General features: G+C 42.6%; 1 protein-coding gene across 2 annotated transcripts in view; it reads right to left on the bottom strand.

Annotated features, from left to right (window-relative positions):
- Positions 1-13958: 13958 nt before the first annotated feature.
- The window catches only part of PTPRB (protein tyrosine phosphatase receptor type B), a 62647-nt gene continuing 54402 nt past the window's right edge, over positions 13959-22203 (bottom strand). Inside the window, exons 30-32 of one of the 2 annotated variants that reach the window (XM_054273186.1) lie at positions 22004-22139; positions 19473-19593; positions 13959-19322 (exon numbers count right to left, since the gene is read on the bottom strand). In XM_054273186.1, the coding sequence (XP_054129161.1) occupies positions 19240-19322; positions 19473-19593; positions 22004-22139 (340 nt within the window). In that variant the 3' untranslated portion in view covers positions 13959-19239. Of the gene's footprint in view, positions 19594-22003; positions 22140-22203 lie in introns of both variants that reach the window. The other variant, XM_054273194.1, reaches the window with a different exon arrangement.

Consider the following 22203-nt stretch of genomic DNA (forward strand, 5'->3'; position numbering starts at 1 on the left):
CAAACTTTACCTTCTGTCTAGACAAAATCTTTCATCATCACCCATTCACTGTGATGAAATGTAGAAATCTCTCAGAAATACTTCTTAAAAAAATGAAACAGCTATTGGAAAAGATGATTAAATACTGGATCTACCTTTATTGCCTCAGTGGTATTCAGTCCTAGAGTTTTTCTCGTCCTCTCTCAGACACCCTCTTCATGAGTGATGCTGTAAGGAGCAGGGATTTTACAGCGGTGGTTTTACAGGAGTGTGTTTTGCCAGCATCCTGCCCAACCAGTGAGTGCCTGAGTGCTTGCTGAGGGGAGTCTGTGTGTCCCTGGTGTGACTCACAGCACCAGAGAGGGACAGCAGCTCCTGTAGGGCTGTGGGTGTTTGCTGCTGAGCTGCCCATCCCAGTCTCCCCAGTTCCATGGAGGCTGCCTCTGAGGGGATGCTCCAGAAGACACACAGCACTGTGGGCATGGAGTCTTGCTGGGTCTGCTTCCCCTGCTTGCCCCACCCCTGGCTGTGTGTGATGGGAGCACCAGCTCTAGGCCACTGGCTCAGCACAGAGAGCTCCATGGTCCTGGCAGTCTCCCAGAGCACATTTACCCTGCTGCAGCCGGGGGCTGGGGCCAGAGCAGTCCCATGGCATTTGTCATTGCCCCACAGGGCCCCCGGCACCTGCTGTGCAGCTTGGCCATGCTGGAGGGCAGCAAATGGAAATGCCATGTGGCTGGGTCGGGAAAGTGAGTGATTACTGGCAAAGCACTTTAATCTACATTAACAATTCTGCAATTCTAAACATACTGTGCATTATACTAATCTCTGATATTCTTAGTATTATGTGTAAATACCTTGAGGTTCGTTGTGATTTTAACACATAGCAGAAATATTTCCTGAGGATGAGAATAGTGCTAGATTTGAAAGGCTGAAAGCTTAGCTGGCACAAGGCATGATGACAAACCTGCTTGTATTGCTCAGTGTCCTTTTCAGATTAATTGTCTTGTGTGTTTTAGAACTGATTTCCATAAGACCTCTTGTACACAGTGTGGTGCCCAGTGACGAGGCTGATGCATGGCAAGGGCAGCAGAGTGACTGGAGGTCATTTGCTGCTTCCCTTTTTACTTGCTGTGTGACTTTTGGGGTGCCCTCTGGTCCCAGTCCACGCTGGGATAGCTGTTCCCTCAAAGCAAGTTAAGGAAATGCGTTTGTAGGGGTAGGAACTTGATCTTCTTGGCACATTACTCTGTATGAAAGATGCAGTTGGCATTGGTTGCACATGTTCAAGCACCTCCAGTCCTGCAGATGAAAAAGACCTCTTGTAAGAAAAATTTCCAATTCTTTGTGTTAAACATCACCACTTTGAAGGGGCCTGCTGTCCAGCTCACACTAGTACCTTCTGTCTCAGCCTACTGAAAAGAATAGTGCTGGATATCCTGGGTGCAGAGAGGTTGTGAGCTCTCAGCCTCTCAGAGGAAAGCCTGCAAGCTTCTGAAATAGCTGTCCTGGAAAGGACACTGTGTTTTGTTTCACTCTTGTCTCTCTCTTGTGGCCTTGTTTGCATCCACCACGATTCTCTTGCCTCAGCAACCCACAGAAACACTGCATTGTGGGTCTGACCTGGGGGTTTGGCTGCTGTTTTATATATATACATATATATATATATATATATGTACATATATATATATATATATATATATATATATATATATATATATATAACTTGCTTGCCACTCTGCAAATCACATAAAGCTGCAGGTGTGGGGTGATTTGGTTATCTGAGTAGCATGATGCCAAATTCTCTTAATTTATTTCTCCTTGGTAGCTTCTTACAGTCAAGAGGAATAAGCCTGATTTTCTACATACATTTGTCCTTTGTTTTCCCAAGGGAGAAGGAAATACAGGGTGACACAGATTCATCAGGAAATTTTAAACCAGTAGCTTGGGGCTCCCAAATCCAGATTAACAAAATCCTCTCTTTCTTTGCTCCAGAAGCTTTTGTGAATGAGTCCTACAGCTGGTTCTCTGACCAAAAGGCAAGAAGCAAATTGAGTGGATGCAGCTCACTTGATTGGCAATCATATATTTAAATCTGTTGGAAATGCCTTTTGCAAAGGCCTCTGGAAGAAAGTAATGGCTACAGAGATGATATTATATTGTTTTGCTGAGAGATTAACACCCGAAGTTAAATACCAAAACTGGTATCCAAAGACCAGCAATAGGAATAAGCCTGGCATGGCAGTATGGGATGCTAAGGGGAAAACTCAAAATCCTAACATTCAGTCTTCTGTCTCATCCCATCCCTCAGTGATTTAGAAATGTTTTTGTAATCCCTGTACTTGATTGTGGAAGCTGGGGATTTCCCTCTAGTGGATTATTCACTCCTTGGCTTTGCAGATTTCCAAGTTTTGTAGTGTGTGCTCTGAAACATACTTGCAGCCAGAGCAGCTGCTTTTCCCAAAGCCATCTGCAGAGTTGGCTTTTGCATTTTATTCAATATTTATATGCCATTGCTTTGAGGAATTTTGTTCTGGCATGCTGTCTTACTGCTCTGCTTCAGTAAGACCTGCCTTCTCTTTCATGTAGTGCAATTAAATCAATTTGCTTATGCCGTATCTCTCTCTGTTAGTTTCTTACTCTCATTTTAAAAGTTGTAGTGATAGAAGCATTTTCGGTTGCCTTTTCCCTGCCTATGTGTTTCTGTGTTGCCAGTGACAGACAAGATTTCACAAAGTTAGAAAATATAGCTGTTGAATGAACAGCTTAATTCAAACTCAGACAGATGAGGGATGCATGGGAGAATCCAGGGGCATTTTGGAAGATCTTTACCCTTAATCTCTGCTACAAACGGAGCCCTTTGGCAGGGGTCCAGCACAGAGTGCTGGATTTGAAGGACTGTTTTCAGCTCAGCTCTTCAGCAGGTGCTGCAGAGGGGATGCATGTTGGGAAGGGCAGTGGGGAGGTTGCAAGGTCTCAGTTTCCAGGCTTGCACTTCCAAGTGTGTTTTGAGGGATTTGTCCTAGAACAGAACAAAGACATCTGCGAGGTGAGAGCGCACAGATCTCTCCACGCATCTGCTGCCTGGCACAGCCTGCTGTGCCCACCCCAGCCCTGGTGCTGCCACATGCGGTGTCCCTGCCTGCAGTTTGCTTCCTGGGAGCCCTCCTGGCTGGGCCAGGCTGTGGTGTCGTGCCCACAGGAGCAGGGATGTCCTCAGAGGGCTGCCACACAGCTCAGCTCGTTTCACACACTGCACGAAAGCATCCATCTAGTGTGTGTTATCCCATCGAGCCCAGCTGGGAAATGCAGAAGGAGAAACATTGGTCAATGTTTAAAACCTTTTAACAGATAAAGTGGTAGGGCTTCAGTATTCCTGAGGAAGTGTCTAATGCAATTTGCTAAGGCTTGCTTGGAAAATGACAACTTTAAAATTGGCAGTGGGGCTGGTCTGACAGCAGGACAGTGTGGATTGCCTGTGAGCAGGAGAGAGGAGCTGTGCAAGCATCTTTGCTCAGCACTGCAAATACAGGAGCTGCCCACCAAATCAGGGCTTCTGCAAACTTTAGACTAAATGGCCAAAGAATCAAGAACAAACAGGTGGAAGAGGAGACACCTAAAACAGTGTTTAATCAAAAAGAAAAACACTCATGCCATGGCTTATATTTCAATAATCAGATGAGAGAAAGCACAGCTGAATTTCTAATTATGATGCCTATTATATCATGCAAATATGGTCTTTCAATCCCTGACAGAAATCCCATAGCCAGAGTTATCGAAAAATCAGCTTATTCCCATGTGTGGTTTTCTTTGAGAATCAAAGCCTGTTTGGTTTGGGGCTTTTTTCCCCCTCAGCGTGGAACAGCTGCTGTTGCTCCATTAACTTTCAATCAGAAACCAACCTCTTCCCTTTCTGGCATCTTAAGAGGCTGCTATGCTGATCTGTCAAGCTAACAATCTTTGCTGCAGAAAGCATGAGCAGGAAAACCTCTGAGGGAATTTGTGTGCAATTAATCATGCTGCCTTGTCAGGTCACAGACCCACTGAATGAATCAGCCCCACAGTTTGGTGTTTGAGAGGCTGTGCAATTTCCCCTCTGGTTTTGTAGCAAGCCCAAGTGCTGCCATTGCCTCCACTGGGCTAATTCACAGCTCCTTGGTGGTCTAATGGTTTGAAGTCTGGTAAGCCAAAAAATCCCTCTGTGTGCATTGGGTGCATGGCTGGAGATGCGGTAAAAAGAAAAAAGAATAGCTTATTACACTACATAGCTGTAATTTGCATGTAAAATTATATTATAAAGTGTGTTGGCATGGCTGTAAAATTGCATACACACCTAGAGTACACAGTCTCCAAACAGCACATTGCAATCAATCGAAAATAACCCTCCCAGAAATTCACTACCACTTCTGACACTGCATTAAAGAAAAGCAAACACTGTAATTTAATTTAATGAGCTAATGGAGCTCAAGCTTTACTTTTAATCACATAACTTGTTCATAATGTTTCAACTAGCAGAAGTTCTATCCTTGTTTTTATTTGCATGCCAATTGCCATTTGCTAAAAGCAGTTGGAAAAAAAATCAACCGTAAGATCTTTCACATAATTGCTTGTTCAGCAGCTGAGGGTTTCTGGACAAAATACTTCAATTTGGACCCCAGCAGCAGAATCATTTCCTTTCCCCTCTTGCATTAGGCTGGTTTGTCTCGTGGTACCCACAGGAGAGAGCAGGGCAGCCACCCTCTCTGCCCTGCTGTGTCCATCCAAAACATCTCTAGGATGTAATTCCTGGGGTTTGCCAGGGGCCTGGATATCAGGAGCACTGCCAGGGTGTGGGGCTGTGGGGAGGGAGCATCACCCAGGGGCATCAGGGAGACAGCTCCCACCTAAGGAAATCTGGAACATCAGAAGGGACATGGGGTTGGCAAAGAATGGCATCTTCCATGGAATCCAAAGGGCTGAACTATACATCTCTGCACTATTCCTCTGAAGAATAGTGTTCGAGACAATTAAAAAATTACTGTGAAAATTCCAAGAAATCTGTTCTCAGGCAGGGGGAGAGTAGTTTGGAAGGACCAAATATACAACAGCACACACCTAAACAGCAGGTAACCTATATCGTTACTAGTTTTTTCTGAAAATTCATAAAAAATGGATCTGATACAAAAGGAAAAAATATATGGAAATGATAGAGTTAGCTAGGGTTTTTTGCTTTTGATGGAATAATTTTAAGTCCTTATAAAAAATACAAAGCATATGTTATGAATCTGCAAGTATCTGGGTAAGTGAATCCCAGGCAGTAAATGATTCTGCTGTATTAAACATAAATAGTGTCCTGTGAACTTCCCTGCTTTTTTGCTAATGGAGACATGTACGAGAAGCAATACATCATGAGGAGCATTTAAAGTATTATCTCAAGATCTTATTGATGAAGTTAATTTAGTTCAGGCTGGCAACAACAGAGAGGAGACTGAAAATGGGCTGCAGAATTGTCAGCACGAAGCAATAATGAGGAGTGAGCTTCCAAGTACAGGTGTGGGATGACGTGTCTCATAACTTTTTTTTCATGATATTAAATGGCAAGATAAAGGGCATATTAATTGCATTTTTTAAAATATGCCAGATCAGGAGATTTATGAGCTTCAGTTTGATGGGCAGGTGATTCAATAACAAATATTAGGAACTAAGACTACTAGCAGAATAATAAAATGTCTTGTCTATTTCTTGGAAAATATAAGGTAATAAATAAAGATAAAAGGTACAGACCAAATGTTTTGGTGAGAGGAAACATCTCAGCAAGCAAAACTGTGACTGTAAAGCCTTCTGATAGGCTGCTAACAACACACTGGTGCTAGCTAACTCTGGGTTTTGATGGCATGCAGCTGATGTTTTAGGTCTGAAACTGCAGCCTTTTCTCCAGTAGCTGTCACTAGGTGACATTTTGGGGACATGTGGTGGTACCGTGTTTTTTTAACCTGTTTCAACCTATTTTTTTCACCTGTTTTGCTCAGAGAAATGTATTTCCCATTCTTTGTTGTGTTGAAATTTCTGGGAAGTTGAGAGCAGTGTTGCATAGGATTGTTTACAGCAATTTGGATGGGTTTTGGTGCCTGAGGAAGGATGTGAAGCAGGCAGAACCCAACGGAAATAGCCCCATTCTGTCTGGGTCTAGGTAAAGCAGAGTAGCAACTTCTACTGCCAGCTTCAAGCTCTGCCAGTGCAGCATCAGGACCATCGTGCTGATCTTTGCAGCACAGTTCTGCTGCAAACCCATGCACGATCAGAGAACCCCTGCCTTTCTCCTGTCAGGGGAAGGAAGTTTGCACAGCTGGATGCAGCAAGCAGGACCTTGCTGGGGTGAGCACCTCAATGTTCACTGGGGTCAGTATCAACAGGTTTGGGGCTAGGGGGGCTTTTCCTCCAGACTTACTTTGGGCATAAGCCATTTATTCACGCACACAATCTACTGGCCAGTAACCTGTCTACCTCACTGACAGGACGTGCATGCGTGCCCACAGAATTCCTGCTATGCCAAGCAAAGCAAAATTGAAAATGGTTTAGGCAATACTCCATATTTCAAGTCAGTTTTTAAATTATGCCTTGGCCTATATTGAAACCTTGTGGAAATTGGTGGTTTTTGTTTGTAGCACCTACACAGATTTACAGTCCCTTTTGTAGGACTAGAACAACTACTGCAAAGTGGAAGCTCATTGCAGCACTAACTGTGCCTCAAAGTCAGATGGACTGGAAGTTCCTCCTTCCCTGCATCCTGCTGTTGGAGTGATGCACACATGCTTTGATTTCCCTCTGTTGCTTCCTTGTTAGGCACTCTCTCTCCAGGCACACAAATACATATGTTTTGTGCAGTAAGCATTTACCCAACTCATCATTATTCTGCATTCATGCACACTGAGCTGTCTTTCTCAATAATTAGCTTTGTAATGATCAAAGACATTCTGTACCAACTTGCATTCCTCCTTGTTTTGTTGTTCTTCCATCACTCCTCTCTAACACTTCTTATGTTACATTTTCAAGGTTGTTTTTATTGATAGCCAAAACAAAAAGACAAAATTAAAAATGAAAAGCCAAATTGATTACTTTAAAATTTATTTTGCAAAGACATATTAAAACGAACTTTTTATTTTGCTTGATGTACATTCTGTGCTTTGCTAAATAACCTTGAAGACTGTGCTGCCAAGTCAAGAGTGGCTATTAGCAATACTCATTATGTAGTTCAAAAGTGTTCTGATAATTTGTCCCCCTATGTTTAAACGCTATCTTTTGAGAAAACAAAACAAAACAAAACCAAAACAAAACCAAACACATAAGAGCTGCAGTCTTGTTGACAGTGAAGCATTTGCTTCCTCTTTCATAAGAGTAAATTTCTGGCAAATGTATCATGTAAAAATGTACTCTGTCCTTGGATGAGGAAGAGGGCTGGCAGTAGAGTTATTAGTTGGAGTTGGGTCCCCTCCCAACCCCAGGAAGCCAGAATTTTTTACAAGAAGCTAAACTGCTATATGCAGAGGTTAGATTTTATATGAAGGGCTGGATACTGAAACAGAGACAGATATGAACTGCAGGGGACATGGTTCCTCCACCCCTGCCTCAGAGACTAGCCCAGTTCCCATCCCTTGCTGGGAGCACCTGTGGGAGATGCAGGTTTTGTGGAGCAATTCAGTGTTTCTGCACATCAGCAGCCCAGTTAAGTGCCTAGAGTGCTCTGGGGAAGGCGGCTGTGCAGGCCAGGCTGTGAGAGTGCCAGTGCTTGCTGCTGCTTCCACTGGATCCTAGCTTGGCAATGAAGATGTGGCTCTCCATGTTGGCAGGGGTTGGTACTCACACATCTGAGGGAAGGGAGACAGCTTTGCCTCCTTTTTCTTCCCTTTTCCTCCCTCCCCCGTTGCTTTACCCCTTACTGCTCCTCTGAACAATGCCCTCGCAGTTTGAACTCATTTTCTTTGAACTGCAGGCACTGCATAACTCATGCTTGCGCCTGTTATGCCATCCCTAAACATCTGCCATTATTTATCTGGGTGGTTTAAAGTTTTTATGTTTGATTTATTAATCTCCCTGAGAATTACCTCCAGCTTTGAGTGGAAATGTGTTCAGCAGTGGAAACAGCTGCAGGGCTCCCCAGCTCCTCCTGTGACGGATTCCATTACAAGGCGACCTCCACCATTCAGAGGGTGGGATCTGATGACTCTGCCATTTTCCTGGACAGAGGCCATAGCCCCATCCAACACAAGCTGGAGCAAGCTCTTTTACCACCTATGTGTTGAGTGAAGATGCTTTTAATGCAGATCCAGAGGTAAATGTCATTGGTGAACCCCTTTCCTCCGTTGTGGTGGCAGAGGAGCTCCAATTCTGTCCTGCTGGACCTGCTGCAGTGGGCTCCCACCACACAGTGCTCCTCCAGCATGTCTGGGGACATCCAGCATGTCTGGGGACATGGCATTTGTGCTGCCAGCAGCTGTGCCAGCTGGTCCTCACCCAGCCTTGCTCGCTGTGGTCTTAAATGTAAGGAAGACAGGGGGACAAGGGGCTTAGAGCCTCACACAGATTAAAGTTCTCTTCTTTTTGGTGTCTTTTCCCCTTACATTTCAGACTTGTGCCAGGCTGAAATGCTTGCTTCGGGGCTCCATCTTGCCCAGATCCCACATTTCCTACCATTGTCAGTTACCAAAGACCTGGTCAGGTCACACCACATTCTATGGCAGATTAGACCAGCCACAATTGTCATGGAAAAGCTTGATTTGGATACTTAATGGTGAGTATCAAGTTGAAGGCTGAAGGGCCATTCTTTTTGCTTAAAGGTCAGTGCACAAGCAGCCTTTGAAGTTCAATTACTTCAAGGCCCATATACCTCCCAAATCTGTCTGTGTCTCTGCTGTAAGGTTTAAAATGCACCACTGTTTTCTCTAGCATCTTGCATGCCATCTGTTTTCCAAATCACTTTCCTCAGCTGCATAATTTAATTACTGAAGATAAGAACTACAGGGGGGAGGATATGGAGAAAAATGAGAAATTTGTTTGTGAAGCCTCTGCATTCAATTCTCCCTTTCGGTGTGTGGGTACTAGAAGATGTAAAGTGGCACTTCAGGGGCAAAGGGGACCTGGTCACATTAACAAGGCTCTGTTTCCCTATCTCCCTGGAGAAGGTTGAGGCAGGGAACAAAGTCTCACCATGCTGGGCTTTCGTATGCTTGGCATAACACAGGGCATGAACCAGGGTTCATCCTCCTGCTGCTAACCAGAGCTTTTCCTTCACTTCCTCAGGTCCCTTCCTCTTTGAGGCTGGTACCCAGCCATTGGTCATACTTGCACTTATGGGAAAGTCAGTGTTGGAATAGCCTTTTTTCAAACCCATCATTCCTGTTCCCCATGGGGATAGGTGGTAGTCTGGGGGCTGAGGTGAGTTGGAGCTGTCCCCATTTTCTGGGGACAGCTGGGAGGGACTTGTGAGTGGCAGATCTTGTTTGGCCAGAGCAGCCAAAGGGGAGTGGGAAAGGGAGTGGGAAAAGTCTGAGAAACAAAGAGAATGATGTCTGACAACTCATGTCCTGTGAGCCCATGGCTGCAAAAAAACCTCTGACTCTCTCCCCTGGAACAAACTGGGGAGATTAAAAATAGCTATTTGGTTTTGTTTATGACAAGGTAATTTTAACACAGGTCACTTCCCCAGTCTGCTGCACTGAAAGGCAACACGCAGAGAGATGTGGGAACAAGTGGGCAGCACAGGGGATGGAAAGGAGGAGGTGGGAGAGAGCCACTTCCTTGGGGACAGCAGCACCCCACACAGAGAATTCCAGGGTGGCTTTCCCTGGGGAGGCTGCATGAAGAAGGAGAGATGAGCCCCCCAGGTGCAAGGACCTCATGGAGAGGTGAGAGTGCTCCTGCACTGTGTGAGCTCCTCAGCTCAGCCCCCTGCTCAGAGCACAGCAGAGACTGTCCCTGTGATCACACCATATGGTCCTCCACAGGCTTTTTTTCAGAGAAGGGGAAATAAATAAAAGATGTCACCACAATACTGTTGGAGGTCTTTGGTGTTTTCCCCCACTGAAATGGATGGATCTTCCTTAGACAAGAACAGAAAAATTCACTCAAAATCTTTTCTGTCTTGTCTTCTTTTTCTTTCATGGACTCAGCGCAATGAGATGTTTAGATCTAATCCCAGCAAAGTAAACACAAATCCATAGTGAAGAATATTGCCAGGGCAAGGATATGAAATACATACCTGACACTAGCACTTATTTTTGGTTTTTCCCTTCTCCAATTTTGTAATTGAAAGCTCTGGCATTTAGAGGCAAGATTTCACCCTAGGAGCTGGTGGAGGATGCTGGGGGACTTTCTTGCTCACCAGAATGTTTACAGAAAATTTGTCACAGCCTGACCAGATCTAATTGGCATGATGTGTAAAGAAACAAGCTCCTTGGATATTTGTAGTACTCTCCAACCTTTCTAGCACAGAACTGTTGGGCGTTAATTAATTCCAGTTGTCTGACAGTTCATTCTTTCAAAGTTGGATTCTCACAAATAATTTGGCTCCAGGTGTCTTTTAGATCCAATGATAAGACAACAGGATGCTGGCATTTATCATGTCTGGTGTCTTGAGCATATATTTTCTGATGTTTGATGCTTTGGACATTATATATCTCTTTATTGCCTTTGCAGCTATCCATCTTTTTCTCCTAGTGGTTTCATTACTGCAACTTTAGTCATTGACAGGCAGGAGGAATGCCCCCAATTAACACATGGACCTTTCTGTCTTTTATTTGTACAACATTTTCTCCCTAGCTAAGATGTGTGGAGCATTCTGAACATCTTCACTTTGCTTTCTGCATCAAATTATTTTTATTCTGTGTTTTTACAGTGGAGCTCCATTCATACCAAGCTATTTGGGTAGCTTTACTACGGGCCATATGGTCTCTATTCGATTTTCCAGGATGTTTGAGTGTTCTTATCCAGAATGCCCCTACTCTCTTCTTTAAATTCAAGATTCTTTACTCTCTGTGGTATGGAAAACAGAATTGGAGGGCTTTCTCCCTGTGCTGGCCACGCTACAGCCTCAAGCTCGATCTGGACAAAAACCAGATACATTTATCCCATGTATCCAACAGGTCTGGGAGAGATTTTGTGATATAGTGGAAAGAGTTAATTTTCAAAACTATTACTAAGTTTCCAAAGTAAAATTTTCTGAGCTAGAATTGGAGACAGGATTTCGAAAGAAAGAAAAAAGTACTAGATCAAAGCCAAATTTGTACTCCTGGTAACCCACCAAAGGAGTTTTGTGATGGTATTATACTAGCCTCATATTCAGCTTTCTTCTGCCCAAGTTTCGGACCTATGAATGAGGATGCACTTAGGCACTGCTTAGTAAAACTTGGATAGTTTTAATGCTTTGTGGAAGCCAGCCTAGCCTAGACAGATACATAGAAAACATCCATGAAATCCAACCTTCTAAAAAGGGCTGCTGGGAGACATGGATCCCCAGGAGGGGTTCACTCATCTCACCCCTTTATACCTGCCCTGTCCTTTGGAAAGAACAATTCCTCTTTTTGAAAAATGGGTTAATATTTGCAGGGGCAGAAATATCCAGGTTTGGGCCCCTTCTTGTCCTGAGAGGACTAAAATTGCAGCTCTCTGCAGAGCTCACACCTCTGCGAACAAGGTTGTGTGGCCTCACGGATGTCGGGAAGATGAGAAATCTCTGCCTTTATCCTTGGTAAGAAGCAGATGCTCCACCTGCTACTGGTTTGGTTTGGCACATCAACAAGCAACCACCAAAGGCAAGCAAGGACACTGTGTAATTTGACAGGGGTTTTGGCATGAGTGTGCAAAAAGCTGTGTACAATGATGTCTGGCCAAGCAGCTATAAGACTTGCCAGCGGTGCTTGGAGCCTGACATTCGGCTGCTGCACAAGGCCATGGGCTGTTGCCCTCTTGGCACTGATCTTGGCTCATGCTCTGGGCCCCTGGAATGTACAGATCCCTGTCAGCCTTGGTATGGGGCACTGGTGGATCTGGTGTGTCCCCATCACGTGTCTCTGCAGTCCCCACCACGTGCTGCAGCCCCACAGCTCAGCGACTGAAGGCCTCAGCATGGCGGGGCCACACACCGCTCACACCAGTGCTGAATCTCAGATGGGCTCCCTCACAGTGCCCTCCCTCCCTGAAGCTGTGTGCACCACCTGGAGCACTCTGTTGGCTAGGACCTGCTTCTGCCACCCTTTCTGACTGGGAATTTGAGTCAGGAGGGGTGGGGAGGGCAGCCTGCAATTGGGCTTGGAGCATACCCTCCCTGAGCTGACAGTGGGGACCCTGGCTGGTCAGTGAGAGCCTTCAGGGGAATTTTAGCCTCTTTTGGGGGCCCCAGGACCTCTCAACAGCAAAGCTGTTGGTGCTGAGGTGATGTTTTCCCTGGAGACTTAAAGGCTTTGAGGTCTATAAAATGCTTTGCCCTCTTGGACCAAGGTGCCTTTGTGCCTGCTCCATGCTGCTGACACTCCAGATCTCTGGGAGCTGGGACCATCTCTCACCCCAAGGAAAGCTGCTCATTGCAGTGAGGTTCTGCACGGTACAGGAAGCACCCAGCTGGGATATAAAGAGGATGCCTGGCACCTGCAGGAGCCAGACCACAAGAAGCTGCAGCTGTGGCCTGAGGAGAACCAACAGCAGGTCAGTTCCAGGGGGGGCCCATGGGTGGCTCGGTGACCAATCCAGCCCAGCCACGCCACAGCTCCCTCCCAGCCTGCAGAGCATCCCCCAGCCCCACAGAGCACTGACCCTGGCAACAGGAGAAGGGCTTCCTGCTTTTAGAACATCTCCACAAATTAACTGAAATGCTTTTTTCCTCCTCTTTTTCTCCTGTGGTGTTTTTGTTGTTGTTGTTTTTTGTTTTTTTCACAGGTTGGGAGTGGTATTGTACCAGAGTGATGTGCAAAGCCTTGGCTAGTAACATCTGAAATTTTAACTTGTGGTATCTGCTGATACACCAGCACTGACATGTCCTGCCTGCCATAAGATGTCTAAGCAGCTATTTCTGGGGCATAATAAAGCAACTGATAGTTGCTTTATTCAACAGACATAGAACTGAGATTAGGGTACAGGAGCTGACTTTATCAGACAAAACCACCAGCTCATAGGCATGAAGCCCAGGTACAAATCAAGTGCACGTAAAAATATCAAAGTTAAAAACTAGATTCTGGGGATATTTTAACAGGAATCAACCACTGTGATCTTGTTGAACTGGAAGAGACTCTTTAGTTTCCTTGCTGTACCTTGTCAAAAGATTCTTATCTATCCTTGTCTGCAATGTTTGCTTTGTTTTTCTTGTGGGGAGATGTTTACTGTACATTATTTTATCTTTTTCACTTCTCTTTTGTGTCTACATTGGTTTCAGGACAGAGCAGAACTCAGAGATAAACTTTTATATCACGAAGAAAAAAATCTCACAACTCCCTCCACCTTTGCTACACATCCCCTCAGCAAATAGTTCACAGTACACATCAATAAATCATCCTTTCTTTGAAGTAAACTTGTCTTAAACACTTCTGATGACCAATAAGGTGTAAGTGAGAGCATTAGCAGCAAACACACTACTGCCAAGCACTGTGACCCCACAAGGACAGTTATGCTATTGGTTTTTAAGACCTTTGGAGAGCAGGAGGAGAAGAAATACGTTTGTTAAAAAGCATGGCTCAAGTCCTTGAGGGGCAGGCAGTGGTATCTTTCCACATGGGCACTAATCTGGCCAGTGGGCAACAGCAGAGCCTCTTTTCCCCCAGCAGGCTGAGGCTTCTGATGAACTTAATGCTCTCTGAAGACTGTCTCAATTGAAATCAGACTTCCTTCTGACCTTTCCTCTGAGCAGCAGACAATAAAATCCATAATGAAAAGGCAGTCAAAGAGAATACAAGAATATGATTTTTTAAAATGAATGTTTTATTCATGGGTATTTCTAAAAATGTGTAAAATACACTCAAATATATTTGATTTGTTGACTGTAGCTAAAAATATAAAAATATACTTAAATGCATAAATTAAATTGACAATAGTAGCACAGTTCTGTGTTCACCCAGTGTTTGTTAGGAACACAATTATAAGTAATTATATTGCATATGAGCATGGAATAAATACTGAAGATGTTTTTCAGACTCTTTACTCCAAGAACTGGCAAAGAATTTATGGCTAGCCAAATTTCTAAGTGGTGGGGTTTTCACTATAGTATACTGCCCTGCTCTAGAGCAATATATATTTAGCTTCCTAATGTTACTTACAGTATTTCTCTAGCTTTCAAACAAACCAAGAAACAAGTAAACTGTAGTGAATATTAGACTACCTGCTTTGCTGACACTGTGTGTGTTCCAGTTCCACAGTTTTTTCTCAATTAGCTGGTCCCTAGTCTCCAGCATTTCCTGCAAGCCTTAAAACAAAAAGTCCCAGTTTGAACCAGCTGTTGATCTGTGAGATCACTGATAACAAACCAGTTTGCTTTGGCCACAGAGGTGCTCCCAACAGGTCAGGAGTTTGATTTTGTCAGTGTGAGGGAGACAATTGAGGGCATGGGGTCTACAGCAAGTTGTTCAAATACTGGGGTGAGCACTCATTTCAATTCAAAGTTACAGCACCCTGAGATTACAGGCCCCAGAGCTCACAGCTCCAGAGTCCAGACATCTGTGACAGGGCAATGAAGGGAGTGGTGATCACTCTATATTGCATTTTATTTACAGAAACTGTATGTCAGAAGTACTGAAAGAAATCTGAATAAATGTTAAGCACCTGCCAAGGCACTCCTTGGGCATGAAGCTGTGGCTGTGGTAGGCTGTATCTCTGAGTGTCAGATGCATTTCTCTGTTCTGTGGCCTTGGAGAGAGATGCTGATAGATTGATTTGATGCCTGTTGTTCTCATCCCTCTAGTCCATATATTAAATCTCAGGCTGAGGAGCACAGCTAAGTGCTCATGTACTCCTATCTGTCTAGTGTTTAACTTTGTGCTTTCAAAGAGTAAATAACCATATACAATACATTACATAAACTTAAAGCTCACACATTTTCTTTTCTCTGTTCTACAATTGGAAGGAAATTCATTGCATATTATGGCACAAAATAATATTTCTGGCATTTTAGGCATTATTTATTGCTAAATAACTATAGCAGCAGAGAAAAATGTATAAAGTTGCACTTTTGGACATCTTCACAGTATGCCTATTTCTCTCACCCACTTTTGTGTTCCATTAGTAACAAAAAATATCATTTATCAACTCCAGCTATGTAAAATCTATTTTTTCCCTACAATTGCTAGTGGATCTTGTAATTTTATTGCACAGATTAAAAAAATATTTATTACAATTTTTTCATTATTAAATAACTTTCAATACAAAAATTTGAATTAACCTAAAAGCCCAACCCTGCAAGTGCTTCAGAAGTAGAACAATTTTTTCTTCAGGCAAGCATTCCAGTTGACTTTCATGAAAGTACTCAGGTAGCTTTGTGGATCATGCAGAGATTCAAAGGATGGGCTCCAAGTGTGCAAATCTTAGCTTATGGATCAGCAACAACACTAGCTTTGCTTTGTAACATTATTATTGGGAAACATCAAGAAGGGAATTCTGAACATCATCAAGGACATTCAAAAGATGTCTTTTTCCTTGAGCTCCCTCAAATCTATTTTTCTTACATTAACAATTTCCCATCAGTCCTGTTATTCAGCTTAGAGGCACAATAAATATAACAACTTATACTGATAAGTAGGTGTTGTATATTAAAAAAAATGCTACATAGATACTTTTTTATTTTTTCTCAGTGGATTTACACTGGTTTCATATGGGCAGAATTGGCTAGAGAGCAGAACCAGAGCAATAACGTGTGTATACAGTCTCAGGTGTGACCTACTTGGGCAGAAATGTAAAGCTGCTCAAGAGCATTGTGCCAGAGTGTTTAAGGTCAGCTGTCATGTTATGAAGTGATGAGGAGGAAGAGGCTTATGAACAGTGTCCATTATTAGCTGAGAGAAAAGATGAAACTAGCTGTCTGCTATGACATAATTTTGGGTACACATATACAAACTCTGCAGCTGCAGACAAGGGAGCTGAGAATGATAAAATAAACTGCAGAATGATGTGTGTCTCTGAAAATGAACAACACACATACAGAGCATACAATCAGACTTTTGCCCTCAGATCATTTAGCATTGAGTGAGCTCCACTTCCCTCAGCATTAGAAAATGACGTGGTGATATAGAGTGTGAGGTAATTTATAGGGTACACTTGGTGTGTGTTAACAGTGTAATTGTACTGCTGGTAACTAACATGGTGATCTTCGTTCCTCAGCTACCCCTGCAAAAAAGAAAGGACCAAATGCAGTGCATGTAACACAACAGCAGTTTTCACCATACCTTAAGTGCAGAAGTTACAAGCCCTATCAACAATTGATCTAAAGCTACCAAAGCTTGTTTGTCCTTGCTTGCTAACCTAGCCATCTAGCAAAAGAAATAGAGAAAAGAAGGCATCTGCAGAAAATGTGCTCATTTCTTTGTGGTTTTGCTTAGGCTTTCCTCTGTGAAAATGTCTTCCACCCTAAAGCTAGTTACCTTCTTCTTTGGTTTCCATTAAGGGTGGTGAATTTTGAGGTTTGTGTGGTACCAAAGAGGATGTGCAGGAGAGATGAGCAGTATTTTCATTCAGAAACACCTAAAAAGAATGACCAAGATTACATGTTCTGAGCAGCTGTGACAGCAGATTTGAAGGGTGGCTTCTGTGGCATCTGAAGGTATTTGGTCAAGAAAGGATAACATTCCGGACGGAGTAGGAAGAGTGGAGTAACATGGATATGCACAGTCCTGCTGTGGCACAGGAGTTCCTCAGTTAGGCTGTTAACTCAGTTTACTTACTGATTCTCAGAAGGCCTTCAGAAATATTTATTTTTCTCCAAAACAGAAGTGGAATTTAGGCACTTGTCTTCAGCAACATGCTACGTTTTCTCTATGAAAGGTATGGGTAGATATATGAAAGAAGAACTATGAAGCCCTTCCTTCTTTTCGTGGTGGAGATGAACTGTGTACTGGCTTTTCACTATTTGTTTGAGGAGCATTTTATAAAGATAAGTAATAGCTGAACAGAGTGTTTAGACCCTTGAATGAGATGCCTCTTTGTAAAGGAGAGAGAGGCTGTGCACAATCCACTTGGCTGCGCAGGGTACCTGGTAAGTGCTCTTTGATTGTACTTCTTGCTTCATTCAGTTCTTTTATTGATACAAAATTAAGTTGATATGTTTTGAATTTTAAACATGTTTTCAGCAATGAGCTCCTTCCTGGGGCATGGAGGTTGGAACTAGATGATCTTTAATGTCTCTTCCAACCCAAAACATAAGATGATTCTATGATCAGGACAGCCCTGCCAGCCTACATTCCCTGATGAGCTTTTTTCCATTCTAGCTGCCCCTGTGGTAGTGACATCATGTAACATTCCAATGGAGAACTCTTTCTATGGAGACATGCTGGGGCCAAATTGTCCCACTGTGAAACCAAGTGGCATTTGAAAGATACCAACACTTGGGGCAAAGTGCAGCTTCACTCCAGTTGAGTAAACTGTGGGATATATATACCTTTACATGTCTTTGCTTCAATGTTTGCCATCTCTCTACTTTTTTAGCTCTCGTGGTACAGCATTGTTTCTGATGAGCTATGGAAGTTGCCAGACATCACATCCTCACAGGTTTGTTAACACAAATGTCTGAGGAGTGTCTTTGAACACCTTTCTTAATAAAAATTTTACACACATGAAAGTGCACAGACACAAGTTGTGGTCTGATTCTGCTCTCTTAAACCAGTGTAAAGAAACCAGTATGTGACCTGTCTCCCCCCAGAGTATGTGGTCAGAGAAAGATCTGCTAGACTTCACTGCAGGTATGTTGTTTGATATTTTTCTACTATGTCACACTAGACTGAAACAGTTGCTTCTAGTGAGGTGAACCCTGTTTTGGTCGGTTGTTAATGAGTTCTGTAAAAGGTATGCCACTGTGATATGGGTTACTCCCATTTTTGTCAGATGAAAAGCAGTAACTTTAAAGTGTAGAGTAGCATTGTAACTGCTACACAGGACTACTGTTCCCTTGCTTAATAATAGCTTATTTCATCTCACAAACACTGAAATATTTTTTAAAAATGAGGTTCTCTGTATAGGACTTTTTCCGTGTCATGCCAATAGCGCCCCAAACGCAGCAGTCCTGTTAGCCATACAACTTAAAATAGTTTATGTAGAACAGTTTATAAAAACTGTGATAAGGAAAAAAATAGTATTATCTGAAGCATAATATTAATATAAACAATATAGAAAAAATACATATTTACACAATGCCAAAATACAATTATATACATTAATATCTATTACATTTAAATTATATATCTTTAAAAAAATCACCAGACCAATAAATTATACACAGTCTCATCCAAAAGGTCTGGCACCTTTCTGGTGCATGAAATACATACATAAAAAATCCAAAACAAAACCCCTAGTTAACAAATATGCTCACAAAAGCAGGTATCTCTAACATTCTTAGTGCCTTGAATAAACAGCATCTGAAAGCAAGGAAAAATGAGATTAGAAAAAGTAAACCAACACAGATTCAGCAGTGCTCGGAGAGGTGGCTGTGTGGGAACAGCAGTGGCTGTGATGGATGCTACAGCTAAAGTTCAGATCCCACCTCTGCTTGGTCTCTCAATGTGTGAAACCTGGATGTTTCAGTTCTTGGTCTCCTCCAAGCCTGTTCTGTCTATGACAACTCTGATTTCTACAGGCTAGATCAAGAAAATTATGGGGATTTCTTATGATATAATCTTAATTCCTAATGTCCAAATTTGTGGAACTACTGAGATCCTTCTGTCTTGACCCTAAAAACTTCTACATCCTTTAGGAATCAGCTCCACCAAGGCACAAGGTCACCACTGCTTACAGCTTCTCCACACTGTTGCTCTGGCCATGGACCCAGGAGGTGAAGGGCAGCGCTAGTGCCAGGTTTGCTACTCCTGCCACTCTTATCAGCAAGGGACTGGATACAGGCTAGGAAAAGGAGCCTACAAGGAAGGGGAGTCTGGGGAGAAAGAAAGAGCACAGCCTGGGACACTTACATTTTCCAGTCAAAGCAGATGGGAACTCTCCCAAGGCTGCCTATATTGTCAACAGCAGATGAGGGTGATGCAGACAGAAATTGAACTCCATGAATGGCAGAAGAGCCCAGTGAGTGCTGTCAGCACTCTCAGTTGCTTATGGATAGTGACAGCATAAAGGTAAGGCAGGAGCAGGAAGTGATGCTATAATGACTACTAATGGAGAAAATAAAGACACAACTGCAAGAATGAAAAGAGCAGAGAGAACAAATGATGGTCCAGGAAGTAAAGAAATATCAACGGTTAAGAATAGCACAATTCCCCCTCAATTACACTGTCAGTGAGCTACTACATTTGAAACATTTTACAATTTGATAAACTTGCAGTTACCTCTGTGATACTCTGGATTCACATTTTCATAAATTGGAAATAAGGGATTTTCTTGTTCACTGCGAAGTTTTCTGGCTCTTAACACATCTCTCACACATTGATGTAGATACACATATTGACACTGCAAAAGATTTGTTTTTAAGACACTGAGGAATTTTGTAACTTAATTTTATGTACTGTGAAAAATCATTACAAGCTAACTCCCTCAAAAAATCAAAGGTGGTATTAAAAATTAAAATACAATTCTAAAATTAATCTCCTTTTCACACTAGTTATAGAATAAACTTTTGTGATCACCTCTCTAGAAATAATACCAGTGAAATATAAATGAACACAGTATGTTTTGAAAGATTATGCCATTAGTGAAAGCTTTAGGTTTCAGTGCAATTTCACATGGTGCTGTGTTGGATAGCTACTGCTTCTGAATGCTTTGGTATAAAGTATGTACAGAATAATTAATATGCACAGGGAAGCATACAGGAAAGACAAACAATTTTTGATTTTTCTTTTTGTTCTGAAAAGAAATATTTTCCACAGAATTTTACAATAACATATAAATATTTCAGACAACTGTGAGAAACCTAAATCTCTGAAAAAAATCTGAAAAATCTCTGAAAACACTATTTTTTTTCAGATCCAGCATAAGTTCTAAGATTGATTCTGACTATACAGCAAAGGACAGTATTTTCTGAAGAGTGCCTTTCATAGAATAGAGCTGAGATGACATTCATAACCAAAGTAAGGAGGGTCAGCATGTTATTGACTGTTGATTACTCACCAAACTATCTTGACAGAATACAATATTAAACTTTCATGCTTTGCTACTCTTTGTGGTTTATGACATAGGTCATAATAGTCTTTCAATTAGTGCAACATGGTACTCAAAAGTCAGGCTGAGCATGTTTATATATCAAGGCGTACCTTTTTAACATTATCTCAAAAACATAATTTCTCCAATAAGTGTATGAATTTTTTCCCCTCACATCTTTGGCTGTTGCTCTGTGTCTTTCTCTCAGTGCTCTGGCTCTGGGAAAGTGAGGACATCTGCCTTTATGCATATGCAGCTGCTCTCTCTGCAGAGCTGAACCCTGCACCCCACCACCAACACGATGGAAAGTTGGCCAAGCATGGAGACTTCTTTAGGCAAAGACCATTTTTCAACTGGAATGGTTACTGCTGCTGTAGCATGCTGCCTTTTGAGCTGATGCACAGAGTTTTCCCTTGCCTGTCTCCACCTCCAGTCCCTTGTCTTAGACAAGGTTGAGCCAAGTCTGAGGCAGAGGCATTGTTTTGTTGCTGCTGGTTTCCTGTGACTGAATACTGCCAAGTATGATGGTACTGTGGCCTTCGACTTTTGTGTGGATCTAGCTGCCTTTTGACTCAGATGTCATGCCAAGCTCATGCCAAAGGCAGGTTTTGTATCACACAACTTTAGTTGTTTATAAGTCAAATTTAGGCTCTTGAGGTTGTTGCTTCTTTTTTCCAGCTAGGGAAAAAGAGCCATCCTCCTGAGATGTCTGTCTGCCTTTGCAGACTACAGATGATGGGGAATGTAGGAGGATCTGTCTCTGAAGATGCAGAGACTAGACTGGGAACCTGTCTCCTCTCCAAAAGAAGGTCTTCTGCAATTAAGATATCTCCACGAGCCCCTTGGTTTTGTGTTGCCAGCTGGGCCTCTCTTTATACCCATATGAGACATTTAGTCTATCAGAAAACACTGTCACTGACACATTGGTTTCCAAATTGCAGCAAAGAGCTCCATTAGTATCAAGCCAGGCAGACACATCAAACTTGTTCTCATTCTTCTATTAACGGTTCACAAGGAAAATGTACAGAGTAACTCCACAAGTGAACACCTTTATTAAATCAGCTCCTAAATGTTTAGCTCCTATCAGTATAACATGATTTTCTTGCCATTTTAAAAGCACGAAAGAAATACAAAACATTTACTTTTTCTAAACTTAGAGTACAAATGTACTTGCTTTTCCATAGTATGTTAGGAGAATGCCAGTCAACTTTCCAAAATCATTGTAATGAAAATGACAGAACAGCTCAATAAAACATAAACTGCAAAGGCACAAGGTCACAGTGGCCAGAGTTTTAAAATTGCATACATCTAATTTTCTCTGTCCTGCATTCCTCTTTCCAACCTATCTGTCTGGTTTAGGCTTGTCTTCCAAACCCATCCCTGAAGGACCTATCTCCACTTAAAGCTCATTTACTGGACTCTGCAGTGAAGGAACTGTGAGCTGTTAAGTGCCTGATGCATAATGCTGCTGGGGTGATCATGGGCCTGGGCAAAAAAAAGGAGAAATCTACAGGAAGCATAACTGCAACTTGTTATGGTTTGGACCTTCTCTAAGAGAGCCAATGGAAAAAGACTTGAACTGGAAATTCTCACAGAGCTAAAATACATTTAACTCATATTTCACAGTGGAGTAAGTGCAAAGTGCTTTGAGAGCCTTTAAGATGAGACTGATGATTACATACTGTAGCTGTTGCTGCTGCATAGCAGGCTATCCAAACCTTACCTCTGTCTGAACCATGTGAACACGGTGAAGTCTTAGATCATGGACTGCTGCATAAATGTCAACAGTGTCCTTCGAATCCAGCTGCTGCAGAATTCGGTCCAGTGCAATGAATGTGCCAGTCCTGCCAACACCAGCACTGAAAAAGAAAACAAACCAAAAGATTTAAAAGCAGATGGATCAAAGCATTCACTATCTTCATG

Source organism: Melozone crissalis, unplaced genomic scaffold, assembly GCF_028551555.1.
Source record: "Melozone crissalis strain CALT ecotype California unplaced genomic scaffold, PUWL_Pcris_2 ptg000004l_1, whole genome shotgun sequence".
Lineage (NCBI taxonomy): Eukaryota > Metazoa > Chordata > Aves > Passeriformes > Passerellidae > Melozone > Melozone crissalis.